The sequence below is a fragment of the Epinephelus lanceolatus genome, chromosome 13 (assembly GCF_041903045.1).
Source record: "Epinephelus lanceolatus isolate andai-2023 chromosome 13, ASM4190304v1, whole genome shotgun sequence".
In the NCBI taxonomy this organism is placed as follows: Eukaryota; Metazoa; Chordata; class Actinopteri; order Perciformes; family Serranidae; genus Epinephelus; species Epinephelus lanceolatus.
Genome location: NC_135746.1, coordinates 14,083,162 through 14,109,527, shown reverse-complemented (window position 1 = coordinate 14,109,527; position 26,366 = coordinate 14,083,162). Strand labels below are relative to the sequence as shown.

Genomic DNA, 26,366 nt, shown 5'->3' with positions numbered 1-26,366 from the left:
TCACATGCTGCCTTATAGCACCCTATATGTTGCCATAGTTACTCTGCAGTGCTTCAGTGGCATTTACATTCAGCAGGATGTTTGGTGAAAGCGTGTACCCTGTGGTAAATGAGCATCCAGTATTCCGGCCTAAAAAAGATCAGTGCCCCCAAACATATATAGTGATCTATTAGAACACACTGAGAGAAAATGGAGTCATTCAGATTGTTAAGGTATCTTTGTGTGTGTGTGTGTGTGTGTGTGTGTGTGTGTGAGATGTGAGGGTTTGACGAGAATTAGTGACTGTAAAATCAGCTGATAGTTTAGGAACTGAAGAGTTTTTTTCTCATGATAGAGTAAGGATGCAATTAACTATTATTTTCCTTATCATTAAATCTAGTGATTAGTTATCTGATTAATTAATTACTTAATTAATGAAATGTCAAAAAAAGAGAAAAAAATGCCAATCTGACATTTTCAAATTGGGCATATTGTCTGACCAACAGTCCAAAAACACAAAAATATTAAATTTACAGTGATTTTTGACGAAGAAAAGCAGCACATCCTCACGTTTTATGAACTGGAGCCGGTGAATGAGTGCATGTATACTTCAAATAATTACTGAAATGTTAAATCAATTACCTAAATAGCTGCCAATTATTTTTTGGACGACTGATTAATTGATAAATCAGCCCCTCCAGGATGTTGCAATGTCACGATCCCTGTGAATTCTGCGCAACCTTGCAATTTTCACGGAACACTGCAACTTTTCCGCAAATTCGACCAATCATTGCAGTTTCCTGTGAGTTTCACCAATCACAGCAGCCCCGGCGTAACGTCACCAAACTCACTGCCTTGTTTCTGTTTATGGAGATGCATGAACATCTCACACTCACCAACAAAAATGACTGCTTAAGAGTGGGCAAGACAGTTCCCTGACATACTGCACGAAAGCGGGGGTAAACTGTTTTGCAGTGTGCAATGTTGTGATGGAACACACACACCTTTTTAACCCCAAAACACACTCAGAAAATGGCTGAAACTGGGTCAACGACAGACAAGAGATATTACCATGACAGGGGCTGTTGCATCCAGACCTATTCCACATGCAGAAGGTATCAAAATGAGTTAGATTACATATTTATGGTTAGTGTAGTATCAATTACAAACTTTCACTGGTTAAAGTTCGATTAATAATGAATATACAAAAAAAATCCACAACTATTTTTGCATTTTTTACCTTAAAAAAAGAAAAAACACTGCAACATGCATTGCAGTTTATTAGAAAAACTGCAATTAAATCAGGCATTTTAGGGCGCAAGAGACCCAAAAGCAAATCCTGGAGGGACTGATTGTTTCAGCTCCGTATTAGACAACTACGAGATGATGAATGTTTGGCTTTTAGCAGCACTCTTAGGAAATAACAGCATGTTTTTTTCGCTCTCACTCCTGCTTAGTTTCAATAAAACAACCTGATAAATTAGCTTTAAATGTATGTTTTTTTCCTGTATGCACGCAAAGTGTCAGGGCACAAAGATAACTGTAGAGAGGTCAGTTATAATATAATCTCAGTTTAGGGCCGTTCTATTTCTTTTTTTCATCTGTGCAGGAAACCAAAATGTAACATCAATTATAGACACAATCCCAAATTATAATGTTTTGATTTTAAAGCCTAAACTTGGGCCGACACTGATCTGTTTCATTATATTTTCACATTTTCTACCTCTCTCTTCCATCTCTGTCTCTCACTCTACGGCGTCTGCAGCAGAGGATCTTCAGTCTCCAGCTGGGCCAGCTGCCTGCGCAGGCTGTTCACTTTGTTCTGAAGCTCCTTGTTGTATTCAATTATGTGTACCATTTCCTCGTAGGCCTCGTCCAAACACTTAGATGAGCGGTTCCAACGAAGGAACACTCCTGTAACAGAAGACGGGGGCAAGCACTGTGAGTAATCTGTGAACAACAACAAAACCTCACACAAGGAAGTGGTTTCTCTTATTCCTTTCATGCTCTAACAAACGTCTACAACTCTGCAATTTGTACTGTGAGGTTTAAGCACAATCACACTGGCATGCCGATTCCAGCAGGTAAAAATTAACCATTTCCAACATTATACTTCATCACAGTAGTACTGAGAGTAATAAACATATGTAAAGATTCTTGAATGATCATTATGGGCGGGGGACTTTGATAGAGGAACTTCTAACTGATACAGTGGAAAAACACAAGTGTGAGGACAGAGGTGTGACTGGAATTTAAGTCACAGTATGATGGAGACTAGTCTGTCATAATGAAAGTGAGTGTGGCAATGACAGTAAAACATCTGCACGCAACAGAGGTTTAATGTGCATTCATGCGGCTAAAATGTTATTTATGTCACTCATCACGGAGATCTCAAATATTTTCTCATGTTATTCATTAACATATGGGTGGACTATTGTTTCATTGCACTTGAAAGCAGCAAATTAAAAATAAGTTCCTTGAAATTCATGTTGGAATTAGTACACCTAGAAATATATTTTCCAACCTCTAAATTAAGAATTACAGAAGTTCTTAAGTTTTTGATTCCAGGCTAGTAGGAGCAGAATACTAATGGGAGCAAAGGACTGCAGGATAACATAACATTACTGAGAGGATTTAAGGAGAACACCACCCAAATTAAAAATTCCAATTTGTTATTTCTATGCCGTTCAATCAATATTTGCAAACATGTGCTACTCTCCTTCAAAGCCAGAAACCACAGAAGTAAGTCTGAAACTTGTGATGTTGTCGGATTTAAAGTCTGCAGCTGCTCCATAGACAATGAATGGAAGTCTGATTTTGTGGGCCCACAGACTGTTTATTTTCTTTTTTTATACCCGTGTAGTGTTCTTAGTTCTGAAACAGGAAATTTACCCATATACTCAGTACGTTTCCCTGGGTGCTCTGCTCTCAGTGTCATCTAGAACACTGGTTCCCAAGTGGTCCAGCCACAGGATCCAGATTTCTCCTTAGTCATTGGTTCAAGGCCCACAAGATTTAATACATTCAGTTGAGTTACATACAGTCACATATATTTATACTTGAATTTGACCATGTCTTCAAGCTTGTTTGCTGGTGTCACTCACTCTACAGCAGGAAACAGCACTTCAAAATAAAAGCTCTGAGCCGGAAATTCACTGTACCTAAAAATAAAGTGTTTTTTTACAAACTTGACATGTTTGCACTCAGAATGGACCGCGACCCACCAGATGGGAACCACTGATCTAGAACATCTTTCCCAATACATTGTCTGTGGAGCAGCTCCACACTTTATACCCCATGACATCACAAATTTGAGTTTTAGCACTCAAATTTTTAATTTGGGAAAGAGTTGTTCATGTTTGCTAGTATTTTTGGACCGTCTCAGGCCACAGGACTAACATGTATGAATTTTGAAAATGGGTTTCAAAAGTTTCCCTTTAAGCATATCTAAATACTAGGCAAAGGGAAACTGCAGCTACTTTACACACAAAATGACCGTTTGTATATCAATTAGTCATGCTGTGTTACTTTGAAATCTTTGTTTTTCTCGCATGCCCCCACGAAAACTCTCCACACAACTCCTGCAGTGTAATCAAAGTCTCACTCAACCAGCTGTGTGCTCAGTGCTCCCAAACACAGTGACAGTGAAAAATCCATGCGCTATTAAAACCAGACTCTAATACTAACGTTTTTTAGCAAAAAGGATTCACACGTCCAAGCACGGCCTGACTACGTGTCTCACAAACAGTCATTTTGTGGGTGAAGTATTCCTTTAAGAACATGGACATGAAGCCCTGCTCACATTCTTTGTAAAACAACTCATCAAACGTCTTTCCAATCCTAAATCAACAACACAACTTCTTCTAAGCACAACTGTGCCTTTAGATATTGTGTGAAATCGTAAAAAATGTATTTGGTCTTCTCCAAAGCCTCGATGCAAACCATTAGTCCCCATTACTGTCAACATGGAGGCTATACATGGCTTTCCATGGGGTCTTTTAAGTTGGCCCAGGAGTATGCGTCAGCCTCTATGGTAGGTGTTGCGTAAGCAGGATGTCTGCTGCGTTTCACGTGCCTCAGTAGTTCTCATAGTTCATATAGATGAGGGAGTGGCTCTGAGGCTTTAAGGCAGGAAGAGGGGCCCCTTAAATAGGTTCGACTGAACCTCATGACCCTGTGTCTGTTTGGAACCCCTCCCCCTACGCCTCTTATGAATGGCTTTTGAGCTGAATGCAACATTCAGCAATTTCAAGCACAGTGGTCCCCGGGGCTTTTTTTTTGGAGTTTAGGTCAGTGAACCAACAATTATTGAAACTATCTTCTTATTTAAACTATTTAAGAATCACCATCATAAAGTCTGTCAAACTTTATACGTTTGTTGCATTTAACAAAGTCATTTCATACACCAGAACTGACGAAATGTTTCAAAATGTTTTTCCAGCAGTGGATACTTGAGTCAGCATCTAATTTATTCTGTGCAAAACTCGATTCACAAGTAACAAGACAACAATGTGAAGTCTTCAGAGAGTGTCTCTGCTTAGAAAAAGACTGATACAATCTCAGTCTCATCCTGTTACACGGAGGTTAAGTTTCACGCTCAAGGGCGCTGAGAGAGAAAAGAGCAGCATGCATACACTTCACCCACGCAGGTTTTCTTAAGCATTATGGACCCATCGCTGTATCACCGTTTGCTCATTTTATTTACCACCATTTGTTGCTTCGAAACGCTGCATACTTTATGTCAAGTTAACAAAGGTGGCAGAGGTAAATGAAAAAGCTGCTACTTGTATTTATAGAAAATGATCAAGTAGGGTTTTACGCAGCATCTGTGACGAGCACAAGTGGGAAAGTGTGCTACAGGTTTAAGATTAGCGCACATATGACTGCTAACTAGTAGTAAACCGTCACTGTCACTGTCCAGCGTCACCGGGCTCAGGTGTCAGTGAGGACACCGTCTGCGCGACCTATAATAAGGCAAACACGCAGGCCAAACACATCGCCGAGATGCCTGCAAAGCAATTTGAGCAATGTTGCAAATGTGAAGGTGCTGAAAGCCAAGTGAGAGGAAAAAAGTCATATGATCTCAGCAGCCACATGCAGAGATTGACCTCTTGCTGCTCAGAGAGATCAGAATATATGTCATAGTTTATTTATTTCACATTGAATACCAAATCTTATCAATAATATGCACGTTATTTTTTATTAGCCTGTCATGTTCACACTTTATAACACCCCTTAAACTGCAGATTTTTTTAACAGTGAGAGCTGTTTCCTGCAGTGACAATGTCCTGTTGTGTCTAACGGTCATGTAATTGAACAGGAGGAAAATTATAGCCTGTCATTTTTGTGTCTCACATGGTTAACTGTGGCTGCGACAAATGCCCCTTTAAAATAAAACACATGCACGCCTGTTTTCATGTATGTAACTCTGAACATAGGGGCAAAAGTAAATGGGGACCAAAATATCCATGTTGTGGTACCGATTTGTGGCTCACGGGGTCACCCAGTTTATCCGCTGTGCAAATGAGGAGATCAATGGTGCCTCCTTCTGGTTGGTCTGAGCAAAAATGTACCGACAGATGAGACTGTGAACAATTAATGGCCATGTGACTGTGGCTTCTCCACCCATTGTTAACAACTGTTCAAGGTGTTACTCATTGTTCTTAGCTGTTCACTTAGTCAGACTCGGTTTAAGGTCTGTCATTACTCAAAGCTTAAACCAACAGCATGATTCAAACGCACTATGTCATGACAAGTGTCAAGCTGTGCAAACAGCATGCGGTCCTACTGGTTGATGTGCACAGAAACAGGCTTTCTGTGTAAAACAAGAATATCAGGATTGCTGGTGGAGCCTACTCCCTGTCTGCTTTAGCTCACATTTACAATGCATTATAATGATTCACTCAATCCTCTACAGCAGTGGTTCTCAACCTTAGGAACCCTAAATTGATACACCTCTAGAGTGAATTAATAATGAATATAAACTCATCCTCATTTTTCGGGGGACCCCCCTGGAACACTATCAAGAAGTCTATAGGTTGAAGATTTTCCATATAAAGGTGACAAAAACTTCAATTGTGTGACCAGAAGTTTAAATTTAAACAATGTGTCTTAGTTTGACACTTAGCAACACCTTTATAATGAGCATGGGAACTTGTGTGTTTCAGCTAATAAAACAAAAGCTTCACTTAGTTTATCTCAACCCTGTTTTTAAACCTGCTTAAACATTCAATACAAATTTTCTGCTGCAATGCCGTCACTGCAGTCAGTTTCAGATTCCTTTACCAGGAGCCGAAATATCCAAGGAGGTCTCCTCCTCTCCACAACAAACAGACCCAGCGATTTCAACCAGTAAAAACACTGAATGCAACAGTTTCATGTTAAAAATCAGTGTTTTTCTGATGCTATTTGCCGTGGTGAGGGCTGGAGCCAAACTGACACGCATATTTGCTCAGCATTTTGCTCTGATAACTTAAGATCCAGACGTCTGATGACTTAAAATCCTTCGTGCAGTTAAAATACATAGTTAACAACTGAGATCTAAAAACAGCATCATAAAAATGTGCTTAAAAAAGCCCATAACTGACAGCTTCTTGCAGACAACATCACCCTGATGCATGTGCAAAGAGGATGTGACCCCACTGACAGGCGACGGCTGCCAAATAAAATGGACCAAGTACTAGATTAAAATTATGGATTACTCTGGGTTTAAACATTGTTGGAAACATTTGAGATAAACTAAGTACTCAACTCCACAAAACATAAAACCCTGTTATAGTTGTTTTTAGATATTTCAATGTGGAAAAGTAAGTTAATTGCACTTGTTGCTGCTAGTTTTTGTCTGAAACATTTACACCCATATTCACTTTAAGGTCTGCTCCTCTAACTGTGGAATAATTCTGGTCATTATTCTTATTTTTTGCTTTGGTTTAGTCTTGTTTTCAGTGTATTTTTAACAGTGTTTTCTTTCCTTATCCAGTGCAACACAAAACCAATATGGCTGCTTTAAAAAATGATATTTAGTGCTGAGGGATACAGTGTTTATTGAAGGGTAGTGCAAATGTAACCAGCTGACATTACTGTCTTTTCAATAGAAAAAACCCTTTAGGTCACCCACTGTACATAATATCAGCCACTGCATGTCCTTTGTGTTGGTTTCTTACCTTCCCACAGCAGCAGACTCTGAGGGGCCACAGAGGGCCAGATCACAAGACTGTTGGCCTCGTAGAGCGGGTTGGTCAGACGCTCCAGTTCTTGGGGCCGGTTCACCCACGACCACAGGGACACAGTCTTCTCAGGTAGAGACAGTTTGACCCTGTGAAAACAGAGAGAGGGTTTTAGGTTAGTCAATAAGAACACTGGCTGCCTACAGTCTGATAACTGGGCACATAACCTGAACAATGACACATTCCTGCATGAATAGGGAACATCTTGTTCATTTCCCTCAATAAAACTCTCAGTTAGGCTCACCTAACCCATAGCAGAGACAATTAAGCTCTTTAGTGGCCACTAAAGTGAAGAAAAGTCCATTTTTTGGATGATGTAACTCTTTACATCAATGTCATGAATGGGACATCACCACACTCATGACTTATACACTAGAACTGAACCTTTATAAACACTGTATTATACTGTATTGTATTTGTTTGCATTAGATTATGCAGGTGCACTTCGGGTATTACAGCCCAACTTCAACAGACTTCACACTCACCTCTCGGCTGTGCTGTTGCCCAGGAAGGTGCCAAACTGAGAAGCATAGGCGTGTTCAAAAACCAGCACCAGGAAGCTTTCGCTGAATTCAAAGGAGCACGGAAACTGGCGAAGGATCTGCCACACGCAGTCCAAGAAGAGAAGGAAGACAGGCGCCTCCTGTCGAGGCTTGTTGTTGGAGTAGGCTGACTGGGCGCAGCGCTGCTGGAACGGGTGACCCGCCTGGGACAGATGGTCAAAGAGGTTAAAGGGGTCATGAGAAGGAATACAAAGACTTAGCAGTCCTGATTACTTTACTGGCATGGCAACATTTTTTAAGCTTGTGTGTAACTTTAAAATGAGATATTCTTTATTATTCCATGTATCAAAAAGGTGAAAAAGATTTTGGCTGCGCTTCAAAGGTCAGATAAGCTCACCTTGAGCCACTCTCGCTCAACCAGACCCTGGAAGCCTCTGATGGTCCTGCAGGCCGGATCAAGGATGATCTGAGCCAAGGAGGTCACCTGCAGGGTGGAGTCTGTCCCCTCTGTACCGTGAACGAGCACCGACGCCCCCTCCCTGAGACAAACACACATTGTGAAACCTGTGATTTTCTAAACTCAGTATGTACAGCTTAGTATTTTACTGGTCTATGATCAGCATAACAAGCAAATGCTGTTCCCTGACCTGTCGATACACTGCGCAGCCAGGCAGGCGGTGGTGAGGATCTCCTTGACATGAGTCTGCCAGTTGGAGGCCTCTAGCTTGCTTAACCAGCGGTCCATACTGTGCGACTGGTCGTTACACGCCTCTACCAGCTTTATCAGGCTCTCCTGGAGGATGTTAGACCTGGGAATGACAGATGTGTCACAGAAACAAATGTCTGAATAGTTCATATATACTGAGTGTAAATGTCAGTAACACGAATGTTTCTGACACATAGTATCAATATCACAACCTATCCAAAGACTCTTAACAATGTTTATGAAAAATTTTCATTGTAACGGGATGAGTAACTGATATACTGGTGAAGTATTCCTTTAAGGAAGAGACACAAAAGAAAGCACAAAGATAAGAAGATTACTTATTACCTTTATTGCTCCACTGAAGCCCTTACTGATCACTCACCTTTCGATTGCCTTGTGGATCCTCCTCCATTGGGGGTAGTTAGCCTCAGACTCAAATCCTCCCCCTCGAGCTTTGGCCTGCTGGGCAACACTGATGGTGCGTGTGTCAATGATGTAGCCGCGTTTGCCTGGCCGCAGGGTGGCATTGATCAGCTTCTCGTCTTCCTTACACCGCCGCCCGTTGGTGCCTGTCAGTGGCTGCCCTGCTCGCATCATCACCTGAAAGTGGAAGTGATATGAGGCAATTTTCTAAAAGCAAACATTCCATACAAACAAAACAGTAAATCCAGAGAGACTGTTTGCAGCAGAACTCATATAAGCTCCAATTCACAGGCTCTCACCATGCCATTCTTCTTGTGGTAGTAGCTAAGCACTGGAAAACGACCACTGTGTCGGAAGGTGGCTACTTTCCTCAGTGTGTCATCATCAACATCTTTGGGCACTGCCACTAGAGGGGGGTATGATGGACACACACTGAAATCCTTGTTGACATCACTCAGTCTCCACTCATCTGTCTGATAAAAGAGATGGAGACAGGTTAAAAGAGGGGTGTCTAGCATGTTATGAGGGAATGTTAAAAGTGAAAGTTTTTGTTTTGATCAAATCCATACCATGGACTCCAAATCTTTAAAGGCATCCTCTGGAAGAAATGAATTCCAGCCGTCTTCTATGACTTCAAACATGGGCCGGTAGAAGAAAGGGTACATCAGGGAGGGTGAATCAAGAGTGGAGAGAGCCTGGAGAGGAATATGTATTAGTTAATCACATGTAGAATTTCATTTAATATTAAAAACAGGACCAGTTTTCTTTATACCTCAATAGAGCTGGCAATGTTGAGACACTCTTCCATGCCAGGGATGTCGAGCTGGATCACCCTCAGGTCTTTACATTTGACTATGATGCTCCCCAGAGACCCCACAAACCTGAAAGGGAAGTTGAAGATTTTATTCAAAACATAAGCTTAGAAAATTAAAAGAAATATGACAGAATGACCCCTGTGTGGAAGTTGCATGTTCTTCTCTTGTTGGGAATCCTCCTGGCATATTGTCCTATACTAAAAGATGTACATGTTAGCTATTAGGAATACTCCTGCCTGCATTTGATGAAGGCACCGACCTCAGAGCTCGAGCTGGTCCCCAGTAGCTGCTGCTAAATAGTTGTGGTTAATACAGACAATAACTTACCATAATGAATTAACAATGTCTATACTGATACATCAAATAAGGGTGTCAGGACACTGCATTAACGTGCAATCATTAGTTTGTTCCTCAATGCTGTTACATGTACAACTCCCCCCAACCTTGTCAACCACACAAAGTCTCAGTCGGAAACACTGCAGTGTCAGCCCATAGTCAGACTCACACTTCCTGTCACAGTTTCAGATCCTCTTCCCACTGTACAGCTCAAGCATAAGTGTACTACAGAAAAATTAGCAGAGACAGGCTCAGATCTGGTGCATGCAATTGCAGAGATGGACCGCAAAGACAGCTTTAACCACAGTCAAACACAACTCTACTTTCACTCTTTCCTCTTGGTCATGCAAAATGATTTCACCAAACACACATCCTGCTGATCTGCCTGTTTGCATAGTAAGTTTCATGAGGGGTGAGACAAAAAGCTCAGCTAATGAAACTGCAATTTCACTGATATTTTACAGGTGCAAAATCCCCACACAAGTTAATAAGAAGCTCGTCACCTTTTCTCTATACAGTCAATGTTTGAGTGCAGCAGCCACAGCTCCTCTGTGTTGTCCTGTCTGGAGGAGAGAATCAGGTGATGACCCGTCAAACACAGTGTCCCCTCCACTGTGGGCATGAAAGGCCGATGTAGGACAACCCCATCCACCCTGGGTGTCTTTATCAACTCTGCAAACTCCATGTCCCGACCTGGAAGAGGACAGCAGACAGCCAAGATACAGCAGAAACAAATGATGAGGGTATGGGGTTTTTAAAGCATATGGCTACCGATTAGCTAACGTAACCACTGCTAAGACAGACTTACACAAAGCCTGCTGTGCTGCTGTTAAATTCAGATATCATAAAAGTCGATGTCAGTAAACACTGAACCGATAAATGCTGCAATAATTAGTCAGATAGCTAAAATTAGCTTGACTCAGGAAATGAAGTGGCTAACGTTAGCTAGCTAGCTAATCGGATACATTGTCCGTCATTTTAATATTTACGTCAAATTGTTTATGTTACACAAAATATAAACGTACATAATAAAAATTTACGCCTTTCATTTATGCTACAATTAGTTGTACAATTACCTGGTTATCTTTTCGCTATAATTGCAGTTGGGCGAGACTGGTACGTTCACATAAACAAGCCGACTGGAAACAAGTGCCGAGTGATATTTGGGTCGCGACGATTTGCGCTGCAAATTCCCAAATTCTTCTTTCTAAAAATAGAAATTAATTTAAATTAAGCTTTTCGGTTATTTTAAACATCAAGGTTATACTTAAATGTGAGTTTATAACGTCAATTCAATGGGACAAAACATATGAAATTAAATAAAATTGTGTGTGAAAATGTTGGTTCCTATCAAGATTTTTTTTTTTATCAGTCATCTGTCAGTTTAGTCATTTCAGGGCTTTACTTAAGTTTAAGGAATTTTATTTCTTTTTCTGTGGAAGATTTTTTTTTATGAAATGAATGTACATTACTGTTTTTAAACTCATCCACGTATCATCTATTCATCTTCTGCTGTATGACAATGTTAAAAAAGGGACACTAGGTGGTGACATTCAGAGATTTTTGAGAGACTCGTGGCATTAAAGGACTGTTTATGGCTTCATAGCTTCAATAACACCAAATTTCAAAATGCCTGAAAGGTACATTCTGCATGATCGTGAGAAATAGTTATCATATTAACAAATGATAACACTTTAAGAGAAGTAAATAGGCCCCAAACTCAAACGCAGACTCTGAAAGGCAGACTGGCTGATTTAATGGCTTTTGGTAGGTCAGTCAGGCTGCCTACCACTTCATTCATTCATCATTCATATTGACAAGCAACAAACCAGGCAGACTAAACTCAATACAAACAGCCAGCAGGCATGTCAGTTTACATGAACCAGCTGGGAACTAGACAGCAAGAAAGTCCAGGCTGCTCAGACAATCTAATAAAATGAGAAATAAATTGGCATCTATTGTGTGTTTACTGTAGAGCAACATAAGAGGGGAAAAAAGGACAAAACCTTGGAGGAGGAGATTCAAAGAAAGAAAGAAAGCTGGGGATGGAATATGAGCCATATGGAAAAACGCCAGTTACAGTAAAATAAAAAGGGTTTGAAGAGATAATCTAATATTATGACATCCAAAACAAATCCGGGGAATGTTCCAGGGAAATGAGTCCAATAAAACAAGTTGAACGTTGTTGGAAGCAGACAGTGTCAGGTTGGTGTAGCGGGGGGTTAAGAGGAGGTCAGTGGATGGAATCCCTCGGAGGATGTGACAGTGCGGGCAGCATGGTGAAGCACAGGGCAGGTTAATTTGGAAGATGGAAATGCAGCTCCTCCAAACAGCCTCAGAGAAAAGAGCAACACAGAGTCCTTTAGATACAAGACTGGACACAGAAGGCAGTGGCAGACCAGACTTCAGTATACTGACACACACACAGGGACGTAAAAATACACAGTGAGGTTGCACTGGGGCCTGTGGGGTGGGTGGGCACGCCCTCCGACAATGTGTTAGGCATTGCAAGTGACTCAGATTGCCACCCCAGAAATACTCCTGTGTTCAAAAAACGCATCACATTTAACAAGATATAGTGCCATTTAATATATATGCCCTCGAAAAGGCAAACCTGGTTCTCTTTACAAAAGCCAATAGGATTTTTTCCACTGGATTTTACAGAAAATAAGCTCTGCGACAAACAAAAGTTTATGATACTTACTCATTTTGTTTAGCAAGATAACTAATAATTCCCAGATGAATACCGTTTTTGTAATTTTTGGTGTAAATGCAGTCTCCACAAATAAAAAGCTAACATTAGGCTATAAACAAACTACAATAATGTCCATATGACTTCAGTGTCACCACCACAACAAGGCTGTAAAGTGATGTTTGGCGATGATGCTCTGTAGTCCTATTTAGCCACGTTAATGTTAGGCAGCTATCTGTTTAAACCAGTAGGAGGTAGTGTTGCGCTGTCTATTTCACAGCAAACGTGGCAGTTTACATTGTTTGTCCCTGGCAGGACACTGTAGCATTGAGATTTGCACTGTATAGCCTGCTATGACTGTGTCCGAAATCACTATTCACTACATAGTCCACTATATAGTGAGTTCGCCATTTTGTAGTGCTTATTATACCCTATGTAGTGGACTAAAAGTATCCCACAATGCATCATCAAAAGTAGCGTACAACCGATGGCCACTCGCCAAACATTAAGCTAGGTGCACAACCTAATGCATTGACGGATTGACGCTGACCGGAAGTCATTCATTCCAATGGAGGTGAAAATGATGGATAGTAACGGACTAGCGCGCAGCACGGCAGCGGTTCTGTTGACCATCCGACCATGGAGGCATTGGATTTTACCTACTTGGGCTTTGACAACATGGGAGAAATGGAGCGTTACGGTGCCGGAAGTAGGAAATAACTTGCAATCGCAGTTGTAAACAAACAATCTCTCATTTATTTATGCAAAAGAAAAATAAGCATAAGCTTTTTTTCCACTATTAAAAGTGATTGTTGACCATAGGTTGATTTCTATGCGGTTGATAATCTATATTTTCGAATTTTGCACTCATTTCCAGAGCCCATTTCGCGCATATCAACTCTTTCAATAGTACACTACTCAACTCGTCTCAGTTCAGTTGGTACAGTGACAGTCAACGTGAGAGATCTTTGCAGGAAGATATTGCTAGCTCTTCTGCCAGATGACGTCGCTAACAGCTCTCGCCAACAGCACGCTAGCTAGCCGCCTGCATCTGGTTAGGTCCCTCAACGACGGAACCTCGTGGCATTGTTCTGGGGGTGGGGAAACGCTCCGTTAAAACAGGAAAAATAGGTTGTGCACCCGGCGTTATATCCCATCATGCATTGCGCCAAAGCAACAGACATTCTGTGTGGGACGGACACCGAGACGGCCGAGAGAAGAAAGAGCAGTAGCAGGATGACAAGCAGTTGTTCATGTTTAACTTACGATAACATGTTGAAATTTGTTTTACCAGTTCATTTGCCATGTATTAAACTGTCAGTTCAATGTGTCGTTGCTAGAGATATAAATAATCAGCAATTGATCTTCTGTAGTGCTATACAGTCACTGTACAGAGTAGGGCTAATAACGCTAGCTAATGTTAGCTAGCTAGGTCGCAGCCAGCTCTGATTTGTGCTGTAATGCGTAATTGTTATACATTAAATTAAATTATTACATGACTGACAGGTAGAACAAACTTAAGCACAACAAAGGGTAAACAGAAAATTACTGACATTAATAACTTCTTGTATTTACCACAAATATGCATATCAGTATATTATTTTGGATGGTTCACCAACCGATGTTGATATGACAAGTTTTAATTGTGCGACAGCAATGACGTAATTAAGGGGCAGAGAAAATCTGAGTAACCTGAGTAGTGTCTGAAAGTGTTTTTTCAGGTTGCAGGTAAGCTCACTATATATTCCTCTACATAGGGGTCCATATGGTGAGTAGGGAAAGTTGTATTTAGTTTGACAGTTATGTTCATTTTCATTTATTGTTTTATTTTTTAATGCTAATTATTGTTTGAGTAAGAGAATAATTCCTTAAGAAAGGTTAGTTTTCTCATGCCCTGCAAGACTGACTTTTTTGATGAGGGTGTGATGCCAGCAGCAGAGATGTTGCTGTGAAAGTGTTGCTGTGAAATAAACAGCGGTCGAGGTCTCAACCACAATCCCGAGTCCTGCGTCTGGTGCCACCTCCTCTCTCCGCATGGCACTACAACTGCAACTATAAAGAAAAATCACAGGGCAGAGTCCAGGGGAGGGGTAGAGAACACATTACTTCAAAATTTACATGTGGAGTATTTAGTATTAGTATTAGTAATACCTTATATCAGGCCTTTAACCAAAAACTCATCCAAAAAGACCCACTGACTTAAAGATGAAGGTACTTGGAGTGCTAAAATGTTAACTCATATCTGGGTTTTAGGACTCATTTCTACAACGCTCTATTGCCAAGCTGGTTTGCTGTGGCTTTCACATCACTGGGCAGTAACTTGCCGCCTACCCGGCTCATCGATTGGATAGCATCATGGAAGCCCAAGAAGACAAGATGGAAGAGCTAATGATTTTGGGTCTGAGTACCCAGAGTTACGGCGTGATTAACTTAAAAGGACAACGAGAGGAAAAACTGTCACAGCTGAAGTTTCTTAGGTTACGTTTTTTATTTCATTCATTCTGGTTTCAGTTCACTTCACTTCCTGCGCCTGTGTGTTTTCCCTCCCTGTTGATGACTTCACCTGTGTCTGATTGTCTGTCCGGCCCTGATTAGCCTCACCTGTGTCTCGTTATTCTTCCCCTCACCAGAGTATTCAGAGGCCGTTTACACGTACACGGTGATTTTGATAAATGGAGACATCTTCCTTCATTTGTGCCCTTCGTTTACACGCAAACGGAGATTTCTCCTCTGAAAACGAGTCTTTCTAAAAACTCCGGCCAGAGTGGAGAATTTGAAAAATTTAGGTTGCGCGTTTGCATGTAAACTGAGATAAACGGAGATAAACGGAGTTATAGGCAGCCGACGTCACAGTATGCGCCGGAACTTGTGCCTGTGTCAAAAGTGCGACCTATGTTGCTATGGTGACAATGGATACATGGAAGGCTTGAGCTTACACTTCTGCCAGTGCTCAGCAAAGCACCTGCACAGCACGGCAGCCATGCACCATAGCGGCAGCAGACACTTTTTTAAAGCAGCTTTAGCCCGAGCTAAGCATAAACTGCAGTTTCCCGCATTATAGAAATCATTTCTCAGTTAATCTCAAATTAAATAGGAAGCCACTGTATGCACAGCCATAGAAAAGAGATAACTACAGTTTGAGTCTGGAGTAAGAGATCATAAAGGAGCCGGCTTCCCTAATAGCAGCTGGGACTTTACTTGGTAAGAGAAAGCCGTTGCCTGAGGACTTTGTCTTTAGTTCTTAGGGTAGCGAGGAGGCCCGCCTGCTGAGATCTTAAAGCACACACCGACCTTGAATGGGAGACTCCCTAAAGAGGTGAACACTTTTGGAGGGGGAAGAAGAAGAGCAGATGGCTTGGCAAAGGCTCGAGTGGGCCTGTTTGTCTCAGTCACATCTTTGTCAGGGCAGTGTGTGTGTGTCTGCGTCTCTGTGTATGTGTGATGTATTGCAAATCAGCGCAGTATTTGCTTCAGTTGCAGCCTGTCTGGGCTTCACAATAGATGGTTTGCTCTGAGCCTCTCCAGCCCACATCATAGAAAACGCATGTACGGACGCCAGGGCTCAATTGAATGTGAAACCCGGTGTTGCTTTACAAACCAAATAACTGCCCTTCCTCTGAGGAAAAGATGCTTCGCTGTTGCATTTTTTTCTTTTTCGAAGAGGATGGGCTGATAAAAAATAGCTTTCAAAGCAAATATTCACTTCACAGCGTACTGTACGCAGGATACAATAGAGTCACCTAACCTCTATGTTTTATTTAACAGGATCTTTAGACAAATGTGTCGGTGCAGGGGGAGATTTACTTTAGCATCTGTATTGTGTATGTGTTTCAAGACAGAACACACACTTTTCTCACTGAAGATTTCGGCAGAAAATATTCACAAACTTGTCAAACACAAAACTACATGTTCCAATAAAAGTCCACTGATAGAGCTGGATGAGTAACGAGAACCAACTGTGATCAAGTCGTTATCACTGAGCTTCCAAATCTGAACGCTTGTTGACGTCACACAGATCAGCTTTTGACATTTCTTGACAAGCTCTGGGTGTTTTGGAACATCGTCTGGTGAATTTTTTAGGGATTGACAGTTTGCTCCCACACACTTACACCATTACTCAGCCGAGCCTTTCATTCAAATTCTTATTAAGACAATGTCTCATCAACCTTCTGTTCTGAGCGGTTTGTTTGGTGTGTGTGATGTTATTTTGGGCATGTCCAGTGAATCAGAGCGGTCTGTCACAACGCATAATGGTGACTCCGACGTGGGTGCACAGTCTATGACCAAAATTAGTTGTGTAAGCTCTGTGAGAAACTTCTTTATTTATTCACTCGAGGCACCAACATTAGCTCCACTTGGAAAGCTTGGAAATGGTACTTTACATCTTGTCAAGCTCATGAAATGAATAGTGATTTTGATTTGAATGAAGCTAAGTTAGTCCTTGGCTAGGTTTGTGCAGTCATGTATGTCGCATTAAAGAGTTTTAAATTGAGACATTTACATTTACAGTTCTCACCTCGCACCCTTAAGAGGAAAAAAAAACTGCAAAGCTCCTTAAGGATTCACCGCTAATTACATTCCTTGCATTATTTAGCACATGTAGCACATGCGACATGTGTACCGCAACTGTAAAACATGAAAGCCTCAGCATTATGCTTCCTTGTATGCTTTCATCAATGTTTCGTAGGTCTGCGTTTTTAGAGATGGTTTCTTCTCATTTCTGCCTTTCTTTTTGATTCACAGCTTTGCAGGGTGGTGTGAGAATAACTACCTGGGCCTTAAACCCTGGGCCACGTCAAGAGCTTTAAACATCTTGGCACTACCATGTCCTCAAACAGGTTTTCCACTCGAGGACGTCGAGCCATAACCCTCGTGGAGCCTGTTTCTGACAGTTTGGTCAGAAACATGCACACCAGTAGCCTACTTGAGGTCATTTTGTAGGGCTGTGGCAGTGCTCCTCCTTTTTCTCCTCTCACAAAGGAGCAGATACTGGTCCTGCTGCTGGGCTGATGCCCATCTACGGCCCTGTCCAGCTCTCCTCGTGTCTCCTGGTATCTCCTCCATGCTTGAGACTGTGCTGGGAGACACAACAAACTGTCTTGTGACTGTGACTGTGGTGGAGCTGGACTACCTGTGCAGCCTTCTTGCGACCGCAGGTACCGCCTCATGCTCCCAGGAGTGACAAGGACACTAGCAGAACACAAAACTAGAGAAGAATCAGTCAGGGAGGATAAGGAGAGAGCAACTGTCTGTGGCCACCACATTTAAAATCATTTCCTTTTTGGGAGGTTGTCTTGCTTTTGCCTCTCCATTGCACCTGTTGTCACTTTGATTTGCACCAAAACAGCTGAAACTGATTCACAATCACTCGTGCTTCCTAAATGGACAGTTTGATATCCATGAAGTTCCCTTAATTTCTTTGAGCAATGTATTACTGCAGATGCACAACTGTAAATTTGGGCACCTTGATGAGATGTGACATGAGTGCATACCTGATGAAAATTAAGCACACTCTTTGAAATGCCCCTATAGTTTAGCTATGCTGAAAATCTCTTTCTTTACAAACCTCAAGTGACTCACTGTAAAATCCACGTGAGCACATACACATAAATTACATTCCTTTTTTTGCCACGTTGCATTTTTTCTGATGTGGTAAGAATTTGTGTGGCATAGTGACCCGAACATTGGGAAAAAAAAACTGGAAAAAAAACCTCCCATAGACTTGTCATCGGCTTCTGGTTGCTACTTGTATTGATTACACAGTCACACCTCTGAAGTGCAAAACATAAAATAGCCTTGCCCACAATGCATCATTGATTCGTTCCACCTGAGCACTTCGTTCACAGGATTTACATTTGAAGTACAGCTGGCTGGAAAGTATCGCTGCTCCCTCCCTCTGCAGGTTCCCCGTCCGTGTGTGGAAATCGCACACACACACTGTCTGATTTATTTAGCCTCCGCCCCCCTAACCAGCCTTCATCCTGATCTCTTCCTCAAGAGGCCTCTGAGTTTTTCTCTCTACTCCTGCCTTGTCTTCTTTTAAAGTCTGCTTTTATATTCACCCACTCTCTCTGTCTCACACACACACATACACACTCATGTTGGGCCTGTGATTTGTTTGTGTTTAAAATGACTAATGCCTGTTTGTTGCCCTGTAAGGCACTTTGTGACAAATTGGTTAAAAAGTGCTTTATAATTTGAATTGATGTCGTATGATTTTATTGTTTTTTATTGCTGCGAGGCATTTGTTGCATTAAACTGCCTGCCATCTCCTGTGGATATTAGAGCTGAGTGTGCATCTGGTACGCTGCTCAAAAAGCATTGTGGAGGCCTAACAGACCCGAGGAAGAGGAGGAAATGAAGGCTACTCAGATGAAACAGGTTTTATGATACCATACTCTCTTATACGCATTTGATCACATTTTTTTCCCCAGTTATCTGGCCTGGGGGAGCGACTGTACCCTGATTCTTTTATGCAGCATCACTGTGACTTTCCCTGCATCTCTAAAACAAAGGACTTTCCTCTCCCACTGCTTACCACCCTTGATGGATAAAGACGTAACAAGTCACCATGACAAATGCTGGTCTAAAAGAAAAATGGGAAAGTATCTAATCTTATATGCTGTGTTTGTACCAGACATGCTGGGACATAACATGTTTTTGCAGATTATGATCTTTTCAACCCAATCGCCAGAATAAATGTTGGCATTGTGTGTTTCTGCAAACCACAGAAACGAAACTTGGTTAGGGTTAGAGAAACATCATGTTTTAATTTAAAGAATATGGTTTTGTTGCCACAAACATGGCTGGAAATGTCCAGACTTCTTGTTAAAAAATATCTTGTTTGGTCATCATAAACATGGCTGGAAATGTCCAAATGTCTTGGTAAAAAATACCTAATTTTGTTGCCATGAAAATGGCTGCAAATGTCCAGACGTCTCATTAAAGTATGTCAGTTTGGTTGCCACAAACACACAGCTTGAAATGTCTAAATGTCTTGTTATAACATACCCTGTTTGATTACCATAAACATGGCTAGAAATGTCCAGATGTCTATTTAAAACTTAAACTTTGGTCACTACAAATACAGCTGGAAATGTGCAGATGTTTCATAAAAAACATACCCAGTTGTGACATGACAAACACAGCTGGAAATGTCCCAACATCTTGTTAAAACATCCCTGGTGTGGTTGCCACAAACACAGCTGGAAATTTCCTGACATATTTTTAAAACCTTCCTGGTTTGATCACCTCAAACACAGCTGGAAATGTCCTGACATATTTTCAAAACATTCCTGGTTTGATTGCTTCAAACACGGCTGGAAATGTCCTGACATATTTTTAAAACATTCCTGGTTTGATCACCTCAAACATGGCTGGAAATGTCCTGACATATTTTCAAAACATTCCTGGTCTGATCGCCTAAAACACTGCTGGAAATGTCCTGACATATTTTTAAAACATTCCTGGTTTGATTGTCTCAAACACTGCTGGAAATGTCCTGACATATTTTTAAAACATTCCTGGTTTGATCGCCTCAAACATGCCTGGAAATGTCCTGACATATTTTCAAAACATTCCTGGTTTGATTGCTTCAAACACGGCTGGAAACATCCTGACATATTTTTAAAACATTCCTGGTTTGATCGCCTCAAACTCAGCTGGAAACGTCCTGACATATTTTTTAAAACAATCCTGGTTTGATCACCTCAAACACGGCTGGAAACATGCCGACATATTTTTAAAACATTCCTGGTTTGATTGCCTCAAACACGGCTGGAAATGTCCTGACATATTTTCACAACATTCCATGTTTGATCGCCTCAAACACGGCTGGAAATGTCCTGACATATTTTTTAAAACATTCCATGTTTAATCGCCTCAAACACGGCTGGAAATGTCCTGAAATATTTTTAAAACATTCCTGGTTTGATGACCTCAAACACAGCTGGAAATGTCCCAGTGTTTCAATAAAACATATCCAGTTTGGTTGCCACAAACGCATCTTGAAATATGCAGATGTCTTAATAAAAAATACCCAGTTCAGTCACCAGAAACACAGCTGGGAATGCCACTGATCTTGAACAGTATCTCACGCACATCCACCATCCCCTCCTCCTTTAGAATTATTGATATGACACCTATAAAATGTACAAAAGCAACACATGTATGGTTTGCAGAAACATACAATGCCAACATTGTATTCTGGCGACTAGGCTGCTCATTTCTGAAACAGCTTTTAACAATAACTAAAAAGAAAAACTTGATTTATTATCATATAAATGACACACAAAGAGTGTTATTCGATGTAATGTAAGGTATCCCACAATGGCTGGGAGAAAACATATGGGTGTTTTGGTGTGAAACCAGAGAAGACCTGGTCCAATGAACCCAATCAGAAATAATTAAGTGAGTTAATGTAGCTCTGAGCTCCTTCTCACTGGTCCAGTGGTGTCTTTTACCCTGGCAGTGCACACAGAGAGAGAAAAACCTGCAGACTGGTCATGCTTTTCCTCTCTGTAATGCATTGACATTTTGCTCCAGTGTGATTTGTCATTAGTCATGAGACCAGCAGAGGTGAACATGATGATAATATTAAAGTCTGCCTCCACTCAAAAATGCCTAATGTTACTCCACTTGGGATACTTGAGCTTCACTGGAAGGCTGTTTTAACACTCATCTGCAGATTTTTGATACAAAATATATTCTCATAATTATAGATTTGGTGATGTAGTGACGTAGTCTATGAGCTGACTTTATTTGGAGGTGGATGAGATGTTGGATGGCGTCATCTAGACGAGGTGCCCGCCAAGCTGCAGACCACCATCCAAGACCAACAAACAACAAAACCATGTGTGATTTAACAAGTCATTGCTGTGTTTCCAGTTGATTTTCAGCCTCTAATGTGGGTGTTTTTAGCAATCCCTCACTGTTTTTTTCAGCGGGGACACTGCCAGGAAAAGCAGTTTTTTTTTTTTTTACCAAGACATCGCTGTGATTCCTGCCAAGATAGTGCCAACAACACTGGGTATTTTCAGCCAAAACATGTTTTTTTCCCCAACATAACCAAGTGGAATTGTGCCTAAAACCAACCACATGTTAACCACAGTGTCGTTGAAATGTTTGGAGAAACAAACAATGCCAACATTTTTTTCTGGCAATTGGTTTCGGTTGGTTTAATTGGTAACTTTTTCTGTGCTGCTGTCCCTTGTAAAAGAGATTGTTGATCTCAACGGTACTTACTTGGTTAAATATGGGTTAAAAAAAACAGCCCTGCCGACTGTGGCTCAGAGGTGGAGCGGGTCGTCCGCGTGTTGAAGCATGCTTGGGCAAGATATTGGACCCCAAATTGCTCCTGATGGCCGTTTCATCTGCATGTGAGTGTTTGTGAATGGTTACTGAGTAGCAGGTGGCACCATGTATGGCAGCCTCGGCCACCAGTGTGTGAATGGGTGAATGTGACGTGGTCTAAAAGCGCTTTGAATAATCGGAAGACTAGAAATGCGCTATACAAGAGCAGTCCATTCATTTACTATTTAATTATCACCTCTTGTGTTAAATTCTTTTCAGATGAATATGAAAACACTCCCAGTTCATAGTTCAACGGCATCATATATATGGACTGATGTGTGTGTGTAGTGTGTGTGTGTGCTCTGAGTGAGGACAAATTCAAGTTTGACAAAAGCAGAAATGAAGTTTGGTTTAATCAAGAGGCCATAAGGTGATGGTCAGTTCACTCTGTGTATTGACTGATAAATGATCTTGTGTCTGTGTTTTTTCACTCTCTTTTGATCTTTTACACTCTCATATGTTTGTACATTTTATGTGTGTGTGAGCTGAGTGTGAGTTGTTTGTGTGTTTGCTAACCAGCTTGCCTCAAATTGCCCCTCAGGGGTCAAATTAATCGGGAACACCGCCTATATTTAAAATTCCAATATGTTATTTCCATGGCCCAGAAAAGTTCAATAAATACTTGTGGACATGAACCGCTCTCTCTCAAAGCCAGACACCAGAGAATTAAGTCATGAACTTGTGATTAGGGGTGGGGGAAATTTCCGAATCTTAGATGCATCGCGATTCAGACGTGGACGAATATGAATCGATTCACAAACGTCCAAATTTCAATTATTTAAATCTGTTAATTAGAGTAATACAGAAGGTTCTAAATAATGCAGAACTAAGAAGCGCGGTACGTGTCATCTCCGGGACACTTTGGAATGCGCACCTGGAGCAGACACGCCGACACGCGCACAGAGGAAAACAAACATGGCTGACCGCCACCCACCTCGCCGTGAGATCCGAACAGCTCCTTCTAATTTAACAGCTCCTTCTACAACATTGACGGCGGAAGCGAACTGGACAAGAGCCACGTTATATGTAAGCTGTGTCGTGCTAAAATAAAATACTTTGGCAACACAACAAACATGAGAAGCCATGTAACTCAATTCCACCTGACGGAGGAGTCAGGGAGACGGCAGGCTGTTGTTGCTGCGGCAACTAATGGCGCTACCGACCAAAGAACAATCGAGGAAGCAATTAGAAAGCTGCCACCCTCATCTGAAAAGGCCAAGCGAATTACGAAGGCCATCGCGGCATTTATTGCCAAGGATTTGCGTCCTTATTCTGTCGTGGAATATCAGGGATTTCGAGCACTGCTGCATACACTGGAGCCCAGATACACCATCCCATCCCGACACTATTTCACCGACACTCTACAACCAAACCAAAACAGAAGTCATGGCCTCACTGTTGAAGGCAGGTAGGAACGCAGTTACATGTGATGCGTGGACGTCTGTCGCCACCGAATCATTTGTTACTCTAACTACGCATTTTATCTTGTGATTTAAGATACCTGTTGTTACCTTTGGTTCCGTACAACGAAGTTGTAACTTTCCAGTTTGCACGCATTTCCATTTATATGTTTAATAAAATATAATGGAAATGAATTCAACTGTTTCTTATTACAAATGCACTGTTTTTAAAAATTGCAAGTGTTGAATGCTTATTCAGTGAGACAAAAAGAAATGTGTGTTGTGAAAAAGTGCATCAATATACATAAATTAAAGATGCATCAATAATCGTTTTATAATCGAATCGTAGCCCCTGAATCGTAATCGTTATCGAATCGTGAGGTGCCCAAAGATTCCCACCCCTACTTGTGATGTCATCAAGTAAGACAATGAAGGGGAGCCTGAGTCTACAACACATTCCCACTCCCAGCTCATCAAATACCGACTGTGATGCCATAGGTATCCCCATAATGAATGTAGCTACTGTGACGTCACCCACTGGTTTATGGAAGCCTTGAGTTCAGCATTTCAACCATTGCTATCTTGTTTTTTTGGATCCAGAAGTGAAAATATTTGGCAAGAGACTGCCACTGTGGAGGAGTGATGGGTGGATCTGACTGAGAGGACGATGACTCTATCGGCAGGCAGCCTGTCTCTCAAAGCGGCCTGCCCTTAACTATGCATAACTTTAAGCCTTAATAAAATCTAAACGGCTGAGTTATATAAAAATTGACCCCTGTACAGTTGTCATAAAGGAGGAACTTAGCTAGAGAGACCAAAATCGTGTTTCATACCAGGCTGTAAACATGTTAATTTCTGCTGTAAAGTTGAGCAGTTTAATATGAGAGCCAGTGGGGATTGACTCACTTCTGATGCCAGCCTCAAGTGGTCATTCAAGGAACTGCAGTTTTGGGCACTTGGTAACCACTTGGTTACCCCTCCTGTGTCACTTTTGGATGCTCAATGATGGCATGTCAATTTGTGCTCATTTCATGCATTGTATCTTTTGTGTCTTGCTGTTCCAATCAGATCTGCCCCCATCAGTGACTCGTTAAAGTCCAGGCTCAAAACCTACTTTTATTCATTAGTGTTTGAGTCACCCTGATGTGGTTTTCCCTGATATGTACCTGTGTGTGTTGTGTCTCTAAATGTGTGAGCTGTGTACCTGACAGTTATGTTGCCTCTTATGTATACGTTTTAGCGCTTTGTTCCTTTTGTACAGCACTTTGGTCAACGTGAGTTGTTTTTAAACATGCTTTTTAGATAAATTTGAGTTGAGAGTTTAAGTTGAAAGTTTCAAAATGTATAGTTTCCGCTTGTTAAAGGGAAATTTCGGTTTATTTCAACCTGTCTCCTATCGTCCTAAATTTGTTTTAAGTGACTAGTGACATAATAGTTAGCATGTTAGCCGTTAGTTAGCAATAGTTAGCATGTTAGCCGTTAGCCTAGATACAGAGGCATTCCTCTTCTGTGGGCACCAGGGCACAGCATTCACAGGTACACCACCAATCCCCAGAGCTACGCAGCCTTGCAGCAGCCATTCCTCCTCCCTCGTCCTCTACCTGTTGCGCCTCTCTCTCTCCTCCTCCTCCGTTCTTCACTTTCACAAAGCTCTTTGTCAGTGTATTCTGGCTCAAATAAATAAGGGCGGCCATCAAACTCTGCAAAATCAAATTCCTCCTCCACAAAGTCGAAGTCTGGCAAAAAGTCAGTCATTATTCTATAAATCTTTCATAAAATAAATGAATGAACTTTTCAGGCTACTGTCCGGTTCTGCCTTCCAGCTGTTGCTGCTTGTTCTCGCGAGATTTCGGCCGCGCTTTGGAAAGCAGAGCTAAATGTAAACAAACATGGCAGCACACTGGTAAGGTAAGACAACACGTTTACATGTCATTTTCTATATGTTCTCTGACATTTATCCTAACGATATGAGGCGGTCTTTTGGAAAAAAAGCTTGTTTAGTGGACTAACTTTGCACTTGAAGTATGCCTGTTCACTTACGTTTTAACAGGTCTGACGCTACTATGCGCCCCGGCTGTATCTAGGCTAACGGCTAACATGCTAACTATTATTTTTATGTCACTAGTCACTTGAAACAAATTTAGGACGATAGGAGACAGGTTGAAATAAACCGAAATTTCCCTTTAAATGCATACAGTCTCTTTTCAAATAACCTTAAAATGTGGGTTAAAAAAACTTTATTTTTAGGTTTAATTCCTTCCTTGGTTAGGTTTAGAAAATAACGTAATGGTTTGGTTTAAAATTAGTATATTTGTTACTAATGTAGTGTAACCTCACGTGACATATTACAGACATCACTGGCAAGGTATGCTTCACTTATTAGCACACTGCATTGTTACTAAAATAACTGTTTGACTTTTGGTTTCACACAAGACACATACAGTGTGATATGTTGGGTGTGGTATCACCCACAGACTGCCAAAAAAATGCCACTGCCTGGGTGGCCAGTAGCTCAGTGGTTAGAGTGGGCATCCCATATACTAAGACAGTCCTTGCTACAGCTGACGTAGGTTCGGTCGAGCCTGCTGCCCTTTGCTGCATGTAATCCCATCGCTCTCCCTTTCATGCTTAAAATCTGTCCTGTCTAATTAAAGCCTAATAATAGGCTACTGAAAATGCAACTGCCAGGGGCGTCTCATACCATTGCTAAAGGGTGCCACTGACCAAGCATCAGTATCTGACAAGTTGGAAGTGAGATCAATTGGACTTTGTGGATTTAGTGTTCTCTGTCCTGAAACAGAAAATGTACCCATATACTCAAAACATTCCCCTGGATGCTCTTATTGGTGCATTAGTGTCATCTATCACAAATATTCAATTCACTGTCAATGGAGCAGCTCCAGATTTTATGCTTGGTGACATCACAAATATTAAG

General features: G+C 41.4%; 1 protein-coding gene and 1 long non-coding RNA gene across 3 annotated transcripts in view; both read right to left on the bottom strand.

Annotated features, from left to right (window-relative positions):
- Positions 1-1,566: 1,566 nt before the first annotated feature.
- Positions 1,567-11,165, bottom strand: mtmr9 (myotubularin related protein 9). Of its 2 annotated transcripts, none has more exons than XM_033649264.2 (11): positions 11,065-11,165; positions 10,492-10,681; positions 9,610-9,718; positions 9,407-9,532; positions 9,137-9,310; positions 8,797-9,014; positions 8,356-8,517; positions 8,106-8,247; positions 7,691-7,911; positions 7,143-7,294; positions 1,567-1,893 (listed from the first exon to the last, which is right to left on the bottom strand). In XM_033649264.2, exons 2-11 carry the CDS (start codon positions 10,671-10,673, stop codon positions 1,730-1,732), a joined length of 1,650 nt encoding a protein of 549 aa, XP_033505155.1. In that variant the 5' UTR covers positions 10,674-10,681; positions 11,065-11,165; the 3' UTR covers positions 1,567-1,729. The 2 variants fall into 2 exon arrangements, with proteins under 2 accessions (XP_033505155.1, XP_078029903.1); XM_078173777.1 differs by lacking the exon at positions 11,065-11,165 and adding an exon at positions 10,797-10,876.
- A 256-nt stretch (positions 11,166-11,421) lies between these two features.
- Positions 11,422-26,366, bottom strand: part of LOC117270754 (uncharacterized) — a 111,716-nt gene continuing 96,771 nt past the window's right edge. Inside the window, exon 6 of the long non-coding RNA XR_013493131.1 lies at positions 11,422-12,322. This is a non-coding gene — a long non-coding RNA (uncharacterized LOC117270754). The remainder of the gene's footprint in view (positions 12,323-26,366) is intronic.

What these genes read in the sequence shown, in the direction of transcription:
- mtmr9 (XM_033649264.2), bottom strand. Translation starts at nt 10,673, where the DNA reads ATGGAGTTTGCAGAGTTGATAAAGACACCCAGGGTGGATGGGGTTGTC. An exon ending in ACATTGCCAGCTCTATTGAG is followed by an intron (nt 9,533 to 9,609) that starts GTATAAAGAAAA and finishes ATTCCTCTCCAG; the next exon opens with GCTCTCTCCACTCTTGATTC. An exon ending in GCTGCGCAGTGTATCGACAG is followed by an intron (nt 8,248 to 8,355) that starts GTCAGGGAACAG and finishes TGTTTGTCTCAG; the next exon opens with GGAGGGGGCGTCGGTGCTCG.